General features: G+C 52.6%; 8 protein-coding genes and 1 non-coding gene across 9 annotated transcripts; 6 read left to right on the plus strand and 3 right to left on the minus strand.

Moving 5' to 3' along the window:
- Positions 1 to 508: 508 nt before the first annotated feature.
- Positions 509 to 1213, minus strand: B0H65DRAFT_547087 (uncharacterized protein; the record flags this gene model as incomplete). The annotated part of the gene is made up of 1 exon (XM_062829486.1): positions 509 to 1213. The coding sequence occupies one exon, from the start codon at positions 1211 to 1213 to the stop codon at positions 509 to 511; it is 705 nt and encodes a 234-aa protein (XP_062685405.1).
- A 1098-nt stretch (positions 1214 to 2311) lies between these two features.
- Positions 2312 to 2934, minus strand: B0H65DRAFT_490130 (uncharacterized protein; the record flags this gene model as incomplete). Its single annotated transcript, XM_062827726.1, has 1 exon — positions 2312 to 2934. A coding segment is annotated over exon 1 (498 nt), but the record flags the coding sequence as incomplete, so codon positions are not given.
- A 904-nt stretch (positions 2935 to 3838) lies between these two features.
- On the minus strand, positions 3839 to 5889 carry B0H65DRAFT_521080 (uncharacterized protein; the record flags this gene model as incomplete). Its single annotated transcript, XM_062828742.1, has 2 exons — positions 3839 to 4642; positions 5284 to 5889. The coding sequence occupies 2 exons, from the start codon at positions 5887 to 5889 to the stop codon at positions 3839 to 3841; spliced, it is 1410 nt and encodes a 469-aa protein (XP_062685407.1).
- Positions 5890 to 6209: 320 nt separating this feature from the next.
- On the plus strand, positions 6210 to 6320 carry B0H65DRAFT_t107. The gene has a single exon. It is a non-coding gene; the product is annotated as a tRNA-Thr (tRNA).
- Positions 6321 to 6469: 149 nt separating this feature from the next.
- On the plus strand, positions 6470 to 9339 carry B0H65DRAFT_459933 (uncharacterized protein). The gene has a single exon (XM_062826498.1). The coding sequence runs from the start codon at positions 6928 to 6930 to the stop codon at positions 9055 to 9057; it is 2130 nt and encodes a 709-aa protein (XP_062685408.1). The 5' UTR covers positions 6470 to 6927; the 3' UTR covers positions 9058 to 9339.
- A 275-nt stretch (positions 9340 to 9614) lies between these two features.
- On the plus strand, positions 9615 to 10046 carry B0H65DRAFT_420061 (NADH-ubiquinone oxidoreductase B18 subunit-domain-containing protein; the record flags this gene model as incomplete). Its single annotated transcript, XM_062824253.1, has 3 exons — positions 9615 to 9648; positions 9739 to 9863; positions 9942 to 10046. The coding sequence occupies 3 exons, from the start codon at positions 9615 to 9617 to the stop codon at positions 10044 to 10046; spliced, it is 264 nt and encodes an 87-aa protein (XP_062685409.1).
- B0H65DRAFT_144807 (uncharacterized protein) lies at positions 10043 to 11442 on the plus strand. Its single transcript, XM_062820985.1, has 2 exons — positions 10043 to 10243; positions 10382 to 11442. Exons 1-2 carry the CDS (start codon positions 10188 to 10190, stop codon positions 11001 to 11003), a joined length of 678 nt encoding a protein of 225 aa, XP_062685410.1. The 5' UTR covers positions 10043 to 10187; the 3' UTR covers positions 11004 to 11442.
- Positions 11443 to 11880: 438 nt separating this feature from the next.
- B0H65DRAFT_421169 (putative nitrate transport protein crnA) lies at positions 11881 to 13673 on the plus strand (the record flags this gene model as incomplete). The annotated part of the gene is made up of 2 exons (XM_062824323.1): positions 11881 to 12051; positions 12171 to 13673. 2 exons carry the CDS (start codon positions 11881 to 11883, stop codon positions 13671 to 13673), a joined length of 1674 nt encoding a protein of 557 aa, XP_062685411.1.
- Positions 13674 to 14583: 910 nt separating this feature from the next.
- B0H65DRAFT_547093 (uncharacterized protein) lies at positions 14584 to 15046 on the plus strand (the record flags this gene model as incomplete). The annotated part of the gene is made up of 2 exons (XM_062829487.1): positions 14584 to 14696; positions 14839 to 15046. The coding sequence occupies 2 exons, from the start codon at positions 14584 to 14586 to the stop codon at positions 15044 to 15046; spliced, it is 321 nt and encodes a 106-aa protein (XP_062685412.1).
- Positions 15047 to 16491: the final 1445 nt, after the last annotated feature.

Below are 16491 nucleotides of genomic sequence, written 5' to 3' on the forward strand. Positions count from 1 at the left end.
TCGAATAAATATAGTTAATGAAACGGTTTGCAAATTCCTCCGCTTCTAAAGGTATAGTTAGGATATAATATAATATTTTGATTAAATAGTCGACGATAATCGTAATATATTTAAAAGTTTGGCTAAAGTAAATATTTTTTAATAGCGGAGTAACACAATCGATTGTAATAGCCTCCTATAGTATTAAAAATATAGTTACGGCTTTAAAATAATTAGCGGAACCCTAATTTACTAATTTAATCTTTATATACGGGAGATAGCCTTTATAAAAAATCCTTATATTATTATATATACCTTCCTAATAGAACTTTTATTATAGGAATTCATAAATAGCGTTGCGGCTAGGGTGGCCCGCGTTTGGAGAATTATATTAGTAATTGATTAATTAGAACTATAGTTCTTTATTGTTAGGGTCGATAATAATTTTATTCCACTATTTCGTAATACCGTTAATAATATAATACTTTAAAAAAGCGTAATAAAAATTTTTTTTAATAGTTACCGGTTATTAGCGCATGTCCAAGGAAACTGGCCTCGCACTGTGGCTGCCATTACCGTCGGCCTGGGCATTGGCACTAGTGCTGGTCGCGGGAACGGCAGGCTGAGCGAAAGTGGGAGTTCCGGCTCCAGTATGCACGTGGACAACAGCCGGACCGTTGAGCGCGAACTCATGGCTCTTGTTGCCTTCATGATTGTAGACTGTGGCTGTGTAGCCTGTGTTAGCCAAGTAGCTGACGACTTTGAAGGTGGTCTCATGGGCATCCTCGGCCTTGACGCGCTTGCTGGCGTTCGAAGCATCACCGTTATTGCCATCCTGGTTCATGGCATCGGCGGGGCGTTTGGTGTTGTTGGTGTTGGCGTTGGCGGCGTTGACGGTATTGACGGCATTGTTGACGATGGCAGCGTTACCCTTGACCATGGCGTTGCTGTTGACCAAGGCAGTGCTGTTGACATTGGCGGCGTTGACAGCGTTGTTGGCGTTGTTGGCGTTGGCGGGGCTCTTGTTGTCCTCGAGTACCTTGACGAAGTGAACATGCCAATCTGCACCATTGACACTGTTCGTGAGTTTCTGGTACATCGTGGCAAAGTTGTTCAAGGCGGTGGTCAGCTCGGCCTCTCGCTTTTTGCGGGTTTTAGGCTCACAATCTGCCACAAGCTTCGCCGCGAAGCTTCTGGCCGACCTGACGTTGTTTCTGGTACCGAGTCCGGGCATCTTGCTTGCGTGATGATACCGACAGATGGTTTGGCTTCTAAGAGAGTGTCGACGGTAGACCCAGAAGTGGTGTTGACGAGGCTGTGTACTCTGGGCCCAGAATGAAAGCAGGAAGAAGTTCATCTTGGGCTTTTTGTATCGGCTGTAGAATATTCGACGCTACAGGTTACGTGGGGAAATGTCCTAGTGAAGATTGCGTGGAGGTTTGGCTCGAGAGGGCACAGATATGACTTTCGCCACAAGGCCTTGCACTCGAGAAAACCTCTTCCTGTCATCCCATGTTGGTAGGCCAATCAAACCCAAAAAAACGCCTTCATCCCCAGCACGACCGGGAGACGCATCGTGTGAAGTCGAGCAACAAGGCAGTCAGGCGGTGTACAACAGCCCTTAACTCGTCAAAAGCCACGTGGAAGGTTCCGCCGGCCTCCTGTTGAGCATTAGCAGAGGAAGATAAGGAGGAGGGACCTGGAAGCCTACATATATAGCATCTTGTCGATATGAACAGAATTTCAGTGAATGACGGGGAACACCCAGCACGAACGCAGCAAAGCCGTCGGATCTTTCAATTCTCTATTGCTTCCCGACAAAAGAACATGCATACACGCTACCAACAACTCAGTTTTGCCGAGTGTCCACCAGCCTTGGCCCTTTGATACCCCTATTCACCATCACCCCTATCCAGCAATGCTGCCTCGGGGGATTTTCGCCGAAGATACCCCTAGTTTGCGCGTCTACGTCCACTAGATTTCCAGGAAGGTCATTGTCAGTTGACGTTATACTGGAACATTCCAAGCTGAAGGCGTTGATAGTCGGTTAAGTGTAGTGGTATGCTCTTCAAGAAGAACTCACCAGGGGCAGATATTCCCTCCAAAGGTGAAGAGTGCCCGGTTATACCCTAGAGGTATCTACCTAGGCTTGAGCAGCTGGCATCGCATTACCAGCACTATCGGGCCCATTGGCTGGGATATCAGCACCAGGCGCGGCGGGCCGAGCGGCCAAAACGAGAGCCTGAGCGTGGGCGTGGGCGTGGGCGTGAGCGTGAGCGAGGGCGGGAGTGAGGGCGGGAGTGCAGGCGGCAGTACATGTAGTTGCAGTCTGGACCAAGACTGTAGCCGGGCCGCTCAGCAGGAACTCGAGTGTTCCATCTTCAACGATGCGAGCTTTGTAGTCGCCTTGGGTATCGACTTTGAAGGTAGTGTCGGTGGTACAGGTATCGACAGGCTTGCTGGCTGTCGGAGTGTTGGCATCGGCAGCGTTGGCGTTGAGGGGTGCGGTGGCTTCGGCTGGCGGGTTGATCCCCTCAAGTCTTGCAATCGCTTTGCGTAACTCTTCGATGCTATAAATAGCTTGGTAGTCAGGTAACTCCCTCAGAACCCTTTTGAGAGCTGCGGCGAAGTAATCACGCCACGCCATACTGTAGATATTGTTATCCCAGGGGGAAGGGATTCGCTTGTCGTACTCTTCGGCAAGGTCTTTAAGGACCTCCCTCAATTTACCGTCTGGGGATATCTCGGTAGAGTTGTCCATAAGACATCTCGACCATCTTTGGGCCGCCGCTTGTCTTCTCTTATCCGTATAGGTATTTTGGGACATCATGATGATTGCCTGTGACGCTGGTTGAGCTGGTAATTGTTGCAGATGGTTATGCGGAGATACTAGACGGAGGTGCGACCACTGGTTATTGGAGGTAGAGAGGGGAGTCAACGACGAAGAAAGCTTGGTGTTGTAGAAGTAATACAAGAGGAGAAACGGAAGAGAACCAGGGCAGCCTATATACTGGACAGGAGTGCCGGTGGAGTTGTTGCTGTATGGAAGACAACGGAGGGGAGTAAAGAGAAGCTGTCCCATGGCACTGTTTGTAGTCTTTACTCAACGGGATGGTACATACAAGTTATTCCTTTCTTTTCTTGTCAAGACCTATATGCAAGCGTCCTGTTGCTCTATTCTGGCTGCCTCTCACATGAAGCCATGGAACGTCCGCGAGAGCATGGGTATGCTCAAAAGCCTTGCCTGCAAAGCGCCTTTCATATCCTCTCACCGCCATCCAAGGAAAGCGCCGAGGTACCTTAGACTTCTCCAGTGATCTAGTAGGCCCCTTAGAATCTTCCGGGACATTGTCTGTTGATTCGTTTGGGCAAGAATGAAGAAAGAAACAGATCGGGACATCAAGTACACGTTCATGCACAGGAGAAGCAAATCCCATTCGCCGTCAAAGCGGTCAACGGTCAGCATGAAGGAGAATGGCACGAAGTACTTTCGATCATCTGCAGTCCCTCCATCTATCCCACGAATGATCCATCAGCTGCGACGGAAGCAACGTCGTTTCCCGCCCCCTTCAAAAGGCTTGCCTAGATGCCGCCGAGAAAGACCGATGTCAGTGCCCTGGTGTTCCAATTGACATGGCTGATCCCTAGGCTGGGAAGTGGCGGAGAAGGTGCGTGGTAGGGAATCGAAAGTTCCAGAGGAGTTACTCACCAGACGTTCCTTCCTGCTCGCCTGGACGCCGAAGAAGATTGGTTTCAGCGTCTGAAACGAACGTATGGAAGGTGGAAGGGAGTAGAATTTTCCAGAGGGATAACCAGACGCTCCTTCCCTTCTTTGAAGTTGGACAGCAGACCGCGCTCGTCAATTGTCACTGTCGTCGGACTTGACAACGGCAGCAGCAGCAGCCATCTCGACCCGGACCGTCGCAGGGGTGCTGGAGCTGAACTCGGCGCTGGGGATGTCGCCCTCGAAGACGCGAACGGTGTAAGGGCTTCTGGCGTAAACCGTGAAGCTCGTTGTCTGTGCTTCGGTTTTGACGCGCTTGTTCTTATTCGGGGTTTTTATATCGTCTTGAGCATCGGCAGGCGCAGGGCGCTTCTTCTTGTTGCTCCCATCTCTGACATCAACCGGTGAGGCGGGCGACACCGGTGACGCTGGACTCCCTTTCGCTTCATCGCCATCGACAACATGGGGAACCGCTTTGCGCAGATCATTAGTGGTGGCCGGCAACTCCTTCAAAAGCTTGTAAAGCGACTCAACAAAGTGGTTGTGCCACAGTCTACTTGGCTCGTCGACCGTCTCCCCACTACTGTCCTTGAGTGAGAGTTCGAAGTATTTGGCGGCAAAATCTTTGAGAACGTCGGAGAGCTCCCACTTCCAGTCGGGGTCGTCGGCCGGCCAGGTGTCTTTGTTGATGATTTCCCGTAGGTTGGCTACGGCCTGTGTCCGTGAGGCCACGCCTTGTCGGGGTCGCGACATGTTGACTACCGGGGAGGTTGTTTGATGGGGCAGAAAAGGAAGAACGCCTTTGAATGGCGCAGCTTTGTGGCAGCGAGTGTTGTAGTGAGCAGACCCTTGAAAGGTTGTTAACGCGCTGAGGTCAAGAAAGACGGAGAACGAGAGATTGTCAACGGGCTTCCCTTTCAACTGGTCAACTGACAGGTACTGTAACGCGCTTCAAAGAAGGCTGGGAGTCAAGGTCCCACGGCCCAGGCGACAGGTAGTAATCCACGTTGTCTTTGACTGTATGCCTGCGAAAATATTTCTTCCAAGTTCGTAACTCGTTCCATGTAATGTCCATGATCCTCCCCTGACCTCCCCCTCAAAACCTCACGAGCTCGACAGCATGGTAAATCTTCAACACATGGATAGTGGGTTCTTGCCCCTCCTTGTTTTCTCGCAAAGTAGCCAGCAATCTCTCCTGGTATTATTGCCTTTGGCCCTCGCTGGCCTATGTATCCTCCGGTGCCGAAGATCGTTTGCGTTCCTGCATGTTCTCAAAGAAGATCGATGTTAGTTGGTGTTATGGATACGCTGCGGAGGGAGGTGGCCAAGAAGATGTTGCTAATGCAGTTTTAGGAGGAGTAACTCACGAGGGAAAGTGCTCCTTCCAGCACTAGGGGATAGCTAGGCTGTGCCTGCTGGCTCTGCGCTTAGTTGTCGTTCAGAAGTTCAATGTGATTGTCGGTTATAGTTGAAACCCTTCCTGGGGCAGAGTGAAACTTGACGTCGATTATCGAAGGGTCGTCGAGAGTGAACTCAATGACCTCAGTCTGGCCGTTGGTGAAAACTTTGAATTTGGAGACATATTGGACCTTGGCGCGCTTTCCTTTCGGAATATCAACTTCGACGGCCTCGTCGTTATCCATGCGACGTCTCTTGCGGGATGCCTGCTTGCCATCGGCCTCGTCATTCTCCGTGCGATGCCTCTTGCGGGATGTATGCTTGCCATCAAGCGCATCGACTGCCTCCCTCAATTTGTCGACATCAGACGGCAAGTCGTCCATGATATTGCGGAGCGACTTGACGAAGAACTCATGCAATAGTCTGCTGGGGTATCTCTTGGTACTAAAAGTACCCGCAGCCTCCGGCGAGAGCTCGTGGTATTTGACAGCGAAGACTTGGATGATTGCCTTCAGTGTCTGTTCCCAGCGTTCCAAGTAGAGACTGTCGCCCCTGGGACGAAGAAAGTATGCCATCAGCTCGGCCGCTTTCTTATCTGATATAGTCTTGGGCATCTCGATCGCGGGTTGATACCAGGAAGCGGGAGGCAGATGAAGACGCTGGGGTGGATAAAGCGAAAGAAAGTGTAGTAGTGGGATGGCGATAACCTTGTCAGCAATGGAAGCTTCTTTTTTTGCGATGGTAGAGGTAGGTTTTAAAAGTGGGAAGTAGTGGGCTATTTGCTGCATGTCTTGGGGTCTATGCGCCTTCCGCCGGTCGTAACAGCGCATCCAACCGACATCTCCGACTTCGTCGCGCAAGAAACCTCTGCAATCAAGGACACCATGGAGATGCAGTAGGACATAACAGCTTAACCAACCATCATAAAGGAAATCTACGATGTTACATCTGCTCCACTGAATGCCAATCTATCAATAACACCGAGTGTCCAACATCTCCCTCGCGGTCCTCCCTTCCATGACCCACACACACTTCCGCCGGGGTGCAGTATTTGTGGTACATAACCCCACTATCAGCAAGGTTCCTTCAACAAAACAAAACAACTAGTGCCTGCTTAGCATAGTGGCTAATGCGTTGCACTTGTATAACTACCTGGTTCCTTCGGGGATTGGGTAACGACGACATGCAAAGATCACAGGTTCGATTCCTGTAGTAGGCATCTCTTTTTGCATTTTTTTTTCTTTTCCTTTTTTTGGTTGGGCTGGAACTTTCAAGTTCTACGACTGCTTGGATGGTTTGGTGATTTTTTTTTTGGGTCTTTCAGTGGTGAAACTTCATTCGAGGGAGGGACCACCACTCCCGAGCGACGTCGATACTCACTCGTTTCATACATGTCCATTTCCAAAACAAAGTAGAACGCAAAGCCTGGCTCTGGCCACCGAGGCATTTTATGGCAGTCATGCAGCTGAGGAGGTTAAGGTACCTATTTCCCACCAAAGCCTTCGCGAGGACTTGTCATTATGAGCAACTCGGCCTATGTAGGCTGTCTTTGTGCCAACAAACAATAGACCGTGCCATAATTAACTTAGTCCAAACAAAGGCCGGGCGGGAATTCCTCTCTTTGTGCATGGCTCAAGTTGCAAGGCCATTGTTCACAGCCGGAGTCCGGGACAAGCCCCTTTGTGCACCCGAGTCTTCATAAACAGCCAGATACAACCATGATCAGAACTGCTGTTTATTACCCCTCCCTTCAATTCATCTATTCACTTTCACTTTCACTTACCACCAACAACCCATAGACACTACCATCACATCAATCCTCCACCATGCCGCGAATATCCTTCTCATCACCCATTGGTAGTGATGGGGACATCCACGAGGGCAACGTCCAATCCGACGACAGCGAATTCAACGAATCCATGGACGAGATAATGCAGGACCAACAAGAATACTACCTCGAACCCGCCTCCCCCCAAGCAGCCGAGTACTTCCCCATGCTGCCGGAAGGCTTCAACCAGGGTGACCACGAATTCCAAGACCGGCCCGAAGACGACAACCCCGCCGTCAACGCCGAATTCCCCCACCACCACCTCACCTACACCTGCTACCCCATGCGTGCGCCCGACGCACTCCGGCGGAACGTGCTCAACCCAACTAGCAACGCGTTCCTCCGCCCTGGGTCCAGTCAAGACTTCCCCGACGGTTTGCGTCTGATCTTCGTCAACTGGCTCAAGAAATACGACCTCAACGCCACAACCGGCGTCTCCGTCGGTCTATGGCGGACCGTCGGTCCCGACCCGCTACTGGTAGTCGTCAAACGCATCAAAGGCTGGAAAGGCCGGTGGCGTCCAGACGGGTACCAGCAGCGGATTCCGAATGCGGGAGAAGTACCGGGGGAGATTGCATACAACAATCTTCCCGATCCGACGGGTCGCACGCTCAAGTTTAGCTTCTTGTACCATCCGCACCTGACTTGCTTGCCGCAGACGCACGCGTTCCAGTTGAACAACTGGCCGGAGGAGAACGTGACGCACTTTGGCAAGTTTTATAATGGCGGACAGGTGGAGGACCTGATTGAGAGGTATAAGAAGCAGGGCAAGCCGATTCCGGAGGCGATGATTTGGCATGTTATTGCGCAGGTGGGGAGGGCGTACAAGTTTGTTCATACGGGACGGACGATGCCGGATAAGACGCAGGAGAGAGGCTGGGTGAGGGGACCGCCGCGCCGGGGGAGGGAGGAGCAGGAGTGGAAGGCGAGGGAGGAGGAAAGAGCTGCGGATTGGGTGCCCACGGCCCATTGTGATGGGCATTCGGCGAATATTTGGCTGCATTTTGTGACGCAGTATGAGAGGGAGCATGATCGGGAGAACTGTCTCGAGCACTTTGACGATTATTTTCCGCAGGTCATTCTGGGTGACTTTGGGCTGGCGGTGGATCGGGAGAGTAATAATAGCTTTTGTTTGATGGCTGAGGAGTGTCCTGATTTGCCGGATAGGGAAAGCTGGAAGGATAAGGCCGAGTTTGGCCTGACGCTGCATCATATGCTCCTGGCCGGCCGCCGGGATCTGCTTCGGTTCACGATGCAGGCAATTCCCGAGGACTGGGCGGAGAAATGGGCTGAGTGGCTGGATGCTAACTACTCGAAGACGCTGATTGATGTGGTCAAGCGGTTCAGTCACGTGGCGCACTTGTGCGACCAAAACCGACTGGTAGGGATTGTTTCTTTCGCGAGGCTGATGGAGAGGGATTACCAAAGGTGGAAAGACGGGTTTCCTCTCCTTCTGGGGCCTTGTAATGAATGGTTCCACCACACGATGATCGATCTGGCGGATAAAGAGGTGGACGAGCGGCGCAGGTTCCGGGATGGCGTCGAGAGCGTGAGGTGGGCGACGGGGCAGCGCATGAGCACGATGCCGTATCAGGTCCCGAATAGGACCAAGTATAGCAGAAAGATAACGCGTCCCAACGCCGAAAGACCTGAGGATCGACAGGTCGCTGTTCCGCTGGACGGTAGAGAGACACTGCGCAGCAAAGCAAGGACCATCTACACCCGCAAGCTCCGGCGGCCTGTTACCGGGGCCTTCTTCCGTCACCCGCCAGAGCCGGCTCACCGTGTTGACAAGGACAAGCTCTGGGTGAGCAAGACCTATCGGTTGGAAAGGATCCGGTACCGCAAACCCCGAGACATCAAAGTCGAATCCGATCTCAAGGGAGACCTCAGGCGCGAACAGACACCGTTTACCCCGCCGCCGAGTCCTGGTGAGGTGGAGGGGATAGAGAGGACAATGTTTGGACCGCCGGGGCCGTGGAATTCTTGGGTGCTGCAGTGGGACAGGGAGGGACGAGGGGATGGAGATGAAAGTCCCACGCTGAAGGATTGGAGCCGCTTTGGAGTGAACCAGAACGGGGGATCATCAGTGTCGGATGAGGGCTTGGTTAACATTCCACTTTGGTAGTATCATTAATCCATTTTCAAGAAATGAGCGTATGAGCCAGAGAGGCCATACGGTTGAGAGGTATCGGTGGATGCATGGAGGCTGTTGGTAGAGGCTGCTCAAGCCTGAACATGTTCGTACTTGATAGATGCGCTGAGAGAAAGGAACTTGTCCATAACAGGTCGTGTTGTAATGAGAACCTAGAAAGTCGATAATTAGAGTGTGTCGTTAAGAAAGGGTTGATTTGGTGCCACGGCGATCAGCGGGTTGTAAGATGAAAGAGTTGACGTTGAAAGAAGCTTTGTATGGTAAAGTGGTGAATCGTTTGGGGACAACACTTGAGAGAATGAACGTGCACTGCCTGCCGCGCCCTGTTCAGGCTTGGCAGTTATCATGTGACTCTACACGTGTGGCTACTTCGACATTCATGACGCTCGGACCACGCAATCATTGGAAGCTGGGGAAGCTCCACAGTTTGGACATGGACGTCGAGACGAAAGCGACAACATCCTGGACTCAGTTTACAAAGACCACCACCATTCCCACGAGACGGTCGCCCCTCCAATTGCTGATCCAAGATGGCGTCCGATTCTTCAATCACCACTGCTAGGCGTAATGCTCCCACCCGATACCATCCCCGAACCCAAGAAGAATGCGCTTGCTAACGGAGGGGTTGCGCTTTGCGACTTGGAAACGAAACAGAGGCCACTCGCGAAGAGATGCGCGATGCCAAACTTCCCCTGGCTTACCGCGACAGCTGTGCCCACCTTCTTATTCCGCTAAACCGGTGTCGCTACGATACCTACTACCTCCCGTGGAAGTGCGAGGTACGACGGCTGTTGCCTTTGCCAAAATACATCGAGCGGAACACACACAAGCGAACGACGAACTGACAACACCCGCAGGACGAGCGACACACATACGAAAAGTGCCAGTACGTCGAGTTCAAGAAGCGCGTCGCCAAGATGGACGAGTTGAGGGCGGCCAAGGGTGGAGCGCGGAGCAACTGAGTTCGATAAACATCGGGAAACGGTACGAGCACGAGCGAGAGCACGGAACACAGGACGCAAGACGGACACACAGCACAGCGCGAGGAAAACAGGATCGCGAGTCCACACCCCGCCCTGTACATATCTTAGAGACGGGCGATAATGAGACGGTTATGGAACAATGAGCACTGGAGGCATGTTCCTCGGGTCTACTACAAGTTCGCAAGTCCATGACCACATCCATGCAACAGGGCCCTCCAACTCCACCAGCTCGAGTCATGACTGTGGATTGCAGGGCTGTAGGGCTGAAGTCAGTGCGCACTTTCACGAACTGGAACAGCTGACTGGAACAAAAGATCAATTGCGAGTGGTGGTGCAAGAAAAGGATTGCCTGGGTGTCAATGGGTATTCGTAATGGCCGGGGATTTTGGAACGAAAAACGTTGACCGGAGCAGTAACCACAGATTGTTTGACGAGTCGCCGATACTGTACAGTCCCAGCACCGACACCGGAGCGGATGGAGATCCAAGGTTCAAGACAACACCAAGATCAACCATCTCCGACAACATGCGCATCCCGTTTCTGGCCAATGGATTACCGGGTAATGTAATTCCAGACCTCCTCTCACCCTTACAGTCCTTATCTGATCACTTTCTCCTCCTTAGGGTCCTGTGTCATACAGCATCGAAAAGGGACAAAGAGCTTGTACCCGAGATGTCATACACCCATTTCAAAAGAGCGATAACAGCGCTGATAGCTTCAAGAGTGGCAAAAGCTTGTCATGAAGGCTTGGAGCGCAGCCATGCCCTTATCAATTCCGAGTCTTTTCGGAAAACCACCATCGCCGCTCAGATCTACCGGAGATGTACATCTCTCAGCGAGTGCTATCCTTCAGAACTGTCAGAACCACCGGCGTGGGGTGCTATACCGTGCTATCTAGATCTTCGGTTGCAGCATCACAAGTACCGTACAGTATAGCCGGCGGCGAACAAGCTTTTGGTAGTGCCAATGGGTGTCGTTCCAAGGTCGCGGCGATAGCGACAGGCGGCTCCTATCAACAGCCATGCATGTGGTTATCTCGATCCCCCTTCCGCGGAGAAAGAGGTTGTGGACGGGAGTCACTGTCCATACCCATACATAACCCTGGGCCTCTGTCAGCACCCTCACATAACCCTGGCTGCGAGCCTGGCCCCTTATCGCTGGGCCTTGGCAAATCTCTCAGCCATGATGGAACTCCCGAAGAAGTCGATGGGATGCATGAGATGCGACCGATAAGGAAAAGTCTGGGCCGTCAAGCCACAAGCGTGGGATGACTGGCATCAACGGAGATGTTCAATTCACACATTCAATATTGTCTTCAACTTGGAGATGATGGACTTGGATGATGTCGACGACGTCAAACATAAAAGAGAATGAATGCCTTTGACGATGTCGGAAGAATGGACTGGATCAGTAGACTCACGCTGTACTACATCGCGGTATCGGATCAGGCTTTACAACAAGAGCTTGTCAGCCCCCGCGCCCAGCAACAGTTCTCGTTCAGCTGACTTCAAGCTGTTTGAGTTTCTCGAAGTGAAGAGTGAAGCTCAACCCGAGAGATTCCAGATCACCACTTCCTGTTCTTGCTGCTCAGGCACTCCTACCCCTTATCAGCCGCCCTACTGCGCTTATCACTTACACCGTCATCGCCCGGGTCACCGGAAGTCGCCACCTAGGGTACCAGCCGAACGTCGCCCATCACCTACGGCAATAGGGCTGCTTACACCCGTTTCTGACGCTTCCTATTGGCTGTCATCTTCATCACCATCCTACAATTCTACCTTACCATCACCACCTACATCCTATTATCCTCACCATGGTCCTCGGTTTCCAGTTCTCATTCCAACCACCACCCCTCAACCCTCTCACCAAGAAGGCTCAACGTATCCCAGTCTTCAACCCTATCGACCGCCATGGCCGCGTCTTCTTCTTTTCGTGGATGGGGTTCATGGTAGCCTTTTGGGCCTGGTATACTTTTCCTCCTTTGGTATGTCTTCCCTTTCTTCTCCAACTAAGTCTCCCCCTGTCTTGACGCCTTTCACTCTTCCCGTTCTTTCACCCCCAGATTATCATCACTCATCACTTACACTAACACCATCACTACAGCTCACCCACACAATCAAACACTCCCTCCACCTCACCCCAACCCAAATCTCCAACTCAAACATCCTCTCCCTCGTCGCCACCCTTTTAGTCCGCCTCATCTCCGGCTGGGCCTGCGACCGCTACGGTCCCCGCCTCGTCTTCGCCTCCATCTTACTTTTAGGCAGCATCCCCATCGGCCTAGCCCCGCTCATCACCAACGTAACGGGGCTCTACATAATCCGCTTCTTCATCGGCATCCTGGGAGGCTCCTTCGTCCCCTGCCAGGTGTGGTGCACAGCTTGGTTCGATAAGAATGTAGTCGGCACGGCGAATGCGGTAGCGGGAGGATGGGGAAATGCAGGTGGCGGGGTGACGTATTTTGTTATGCCGGCTGTTTTTGATAGTCTTGTGGGGAGGTGGGGGATGAGTGAGGGGAAGGCGTGGAGGGTGACTTTTGTTGTGCCGCTTGTGTGTTTGTTGGTGTGTGGATTGGGACTGATGTTGTTGTGTGAGGATACGCCGGGGGGGAGGTGGAGGGAGAGGGATCGGGGTTTGAACCTGGGGGCCGCCGAGGGGAGGGCAGAGGGGGATGAGGAGACGGTTATTGAAGGTGTTGATCCCAAGTCCGCATCCGGTGCAGAGACTCCCACGGCAACGGCAACGGCAACGGCGACGATGGACGAAGAAGAAAAGGGATCTGCTAAGACCATGTCTGATACCGAATCCACTACCCGTACCCGTCCGGACGTTGAGAGGGGGGAGGTCGTCGTACCTGCCTCTACCCAAAACCTCGAAGGCACAACCACCCCAGCCCTCACAATCCTCCTCTCCCCCCAAACCATCTTCCACATCCTCACCTACTTCTGCTCCTTCGGCTCCGAACTAGCCATCAACTCCGTTCTCTCCTCTTACTTCCTCTCCATCTCCCCTTCCTCCCTCACCCAAACTTCCGCATCCAACTATGCCGCAATCTTTGGCTTTCTCAACTTTTTCACCCGTCCTCTCGGCGGTCTCGTTTCGGACTTGCTTTACAAATCCTTTGGCGGGGCATCTTCCACCTCTTCTACCACCTCCCCTTCCCCCTCTCCTCCAAAAGCAAAACCGTTATGGGCCCGCAAACTCCTAATCTCCCTCTCCACCCTCCTCTCCGGCACTTTCCTGCTCCTCCTCGGCCTTTTGGCTCCCACCTCACTAGGCACCGTCATCGGCCTAGTGATTCTGGCCGCCATCTTCATCGAAGCAGGCAACGGCGCCAATTTTGGTCTGATCCCCTTCGTTTGGCCGGAACGAAACGGGGTGGTGAGTGGGGTGACGGGGGCGGGGGGGAATTTGGGTGGGGTGCTGTTTGCGTTGGTTTTTAGGTTTGTGGGGGGACACGGAGGGAAGGGCGGGTATGAGAAGGCGATTTGGATTTTGGGGGTGGTTAATTTGGTGGTGGGGGTTGGGGGGTTGGGGGTTAGGCCGGTGCCGGGGATGGGGAGCATAAGGAGGGAAGGGGGGAGGAGGAGGAGGTGGTTGTGGTGATGGACTGGTGTTGAGAGTGGAAGATGGAAAAGGTTGGAAGGAACGAGGGTGATGATGATTCATGACTGATGATACCTTTGGCGTTGTGTTTTGGTGGTGTTTTGGCTTTTGGTGAGGCGAAAAGTTAGTTGCAAGGTGTTGTTCAACCGACGCCATGGCTTTCTTTGGATAGAGGTACTCAAGCACCAAAGCTGTGCAATGACAGAAGCGAGCTTTAGCAAATCGAGCGTGCCATGAAGCAGCGGATGGTTGACGATGACAAGCCTTGACCAAGCACTGTAACGCTTTAGCCTCATGTCTTCCGTCTTTCTTCCATGCCTGACCCGTGCGACCACCAGGCATCGGCTTCGAGTGGTAGTGTGGTGATGGGGTTGTAAGCAGCATTGCCGATTTGCAAATAAGCAGCCAGAATATTCCCGACTACCTCTGGAACGACACACTCTATTCTCTTTTCATCGGGGCCGAGATAGAAGTTCTTTGTCTGCCCTTGGTTACCACCGGATATGTATATCGTAAAGCCACCGTGCCGCTCTCAAAACAATGAGGTTGTCTAGGGCGTATGTCCCACCGTCAATGAACAACACAAGCTCACCCGTTTCTGATGCCGGGACCGCTGAGGAAGGCCTTTGTCGACGCATTCCTACCTACCGAGTTCATCATCTTCCCGTCCCGTCCGCCCAGCTATGTCAGTCATTGTGAACACTGAACAGATCCATCATCCAGAGTTCAAAATGGATCAAGGAGATCACTCAAACGACGAAAAGAGACATATAAGTACTCACCTCACCACACAACCATCCAACCCATTCCTCTTGTTTCTCCAGTCCACCAGAATCATCATCGCCAACCACTAACACCAGCTCCATCTTATAAATCCAACGCCAACACTCATCACACCCTCCTGCCCAACATGTCCGCTACCAACACCACCACCACCACCACTCCCACTCCCAACGCCATCCCCATCAAAACCATCATCCCCTCCCACTACAAAACCCTCAACCTCCCACCCACTTGCTCTGGGTCCGACATCCGCACCGCCTTCCACCACTTCTGCAAACTCGCCCGACAACCCGGGCCCAACCACATCCCCAATTTCACCTTTCTCTCAACGCTTCAAAGATCTCAAGGAGGCTTACGACACGTTGTCTGACTCTGAGAGCAGGAAAAAGTACGATATCACGCTTGCCAAAGAAGGGGATAGGGAGATGGGAGAGAAGTTGGGGCGGGAGTTGAAGACAAAGGGGGAGAAGGCGGTTGTGAGGAATGTAAATTTGAAGGGGGAGGAGGTACATGAGGGGTGGGGAGAGGAGAGGGTGGTGAAGTGGACGGTGAGACCGAGGGGGCCGAGGGTTAGGGGGACTAATGTTTAGGGCGGGGGTCTGGCTGAGAGAGAGAGAGATGTTGTTGGGATGGGATATCTGCCTCCGCCCTCCGGTTGGTATTGATGATGATGGAGTGATGGGCAGATTGGCGTGAAAGTTGTGTCTGGTCTTGGCGGATGTCTTGTCCAAGGTACCTAGTTGTAACCAACGACTAGACTGGGCTGGATCGAAGAGGATCGAAGAGAGTTAAGGTACCCTGGAATTTGGATAATACAATCAGCTTTTTTTGCTCTTTGAGATTTTTTTAATACCATGCCTTTGTCCGGTCATGTCTTGCGGTTCGAGCTCTTTGTCGAAGAGCCAACCTCCATTGTTGTCTTCCGCCGTGGCTTTCCGTGACATTGTAGTGTAAGGTAATTACCGGGCTTCGTGATCAGCTGCTCTCCTGGCCGTATCTGGCCATTCCAAATAATTGGCCTGTTCAACATCGACGCAGATAGCTCGTGCCTACTGCCTAGATGCCTCTTCAACCGGGGGGTTGGGATCTCGGAGGTGGTTTGTGGCCAAAGTACGGTTGACTCGTCCTTGTTATTGTTCGACCCAGTTCCTAACCTGATAGCGTCAACTGTTTCAATGTTACCATGTCGTACGGCGCCATTCGCGTGGTTGATCGTGAATGATGTCTTGGGAAAGTTCAGCCTCAGATGCCAAGAAGCAGGGCTGTCTCACTTCGCCATGTGCTTCAGGGGGTGATGCGCTGAAAACCCCTGTAATTATGGGCTCCACAGTGCTACGGTACCCGAGGCTGACGAGCCCGGTCCAGCTGCGTCATCCGAGCGTCGCTCTAGCCCGGTCGTGTTTTCTCCCGTTCGTCCAAGCACGACCATCGGACGAACCATGACCTTGCTGGCTCACAACCATCCGTTGTTCACGACACCCGACTCGATGCCGAGTGCTTTGCCCGACTACGAGCCAACCGAAGCGATGGCCTTCTGATTGCTGCCCGGTCGCTGCCGGCGGCCCAGACGCGTAACCCACGAGCGAACAAGACCACGATGCTTACGCCCCTGGAACCTTGATCGACACACATCATACCTTCGGGACGAAGCCCAAACTTTAATTTAACGTCGTCGACCGCGAGCGTTTCCAGCTTTCACACGAAAAAATACGCCCGCGATAATGATTGGCGTCGCATTCACAGTCCAGGTCCAGCCCTGCTTGCTGGGGACGGCACGCTGGTAGCAACACTTGGGATCGCTGATACCTGGCGAGTCTTCCTGTCACCGGTAGTCCGCAATCAAGGCAATTTCACAATGGAGCGGATACACAAGAGCGAGTGTCCGACCTGGGAATATCGACGACGCTTCCCTCGACAAGATTGTGTTGTTGTGGCGACGTTGAGACTCTCTTCTGGTAGCCAGGCAGATTCAATTACAGTCGCCTCGGCAGCCGTAACGTTCTCCGAACTGGCACCGACCACGATACAATAGGCG

This window comes from Neurospora tetraspora, assembly GCF_033439725.1.
Source record: "Neurospora tetraspora strain CBS 560.94 chromosome Unknown B0H65scaffold_2, whole genome shotgun sequence".
NCBI lineage: Eukaryota > Fungi > Ascomycota > Sordariomycetes > Sordariales > Sordariaceae > Neurospora > Neurospora tetraspora.

Bases quoted from the DNA above. Each gene is read 5' to 3' on its own strand.
- B0H65DRAFT_144807 (XM_062820985.1), top strand. From the start codon at position 10,188: ATGAGACGGTTATGGAACAATGAGCACTGGAGGCATGTTCCTCGGGTC. The intron at 10,244-10,381 runs GTTCGCAAGTCC...CTGGAACAAAAG, and splicing joins GTTCCTCGGGTCTACTACAA to ATCAATTGCGAGTGGTGGTG.
- B0H65DRAFT_459933 (XM_062826498.1), top strand. From the start codon at position 6,928: ATGCCGCGAATATCCTTCTCATCACCCATTGGTAGTGATGGGGACATC.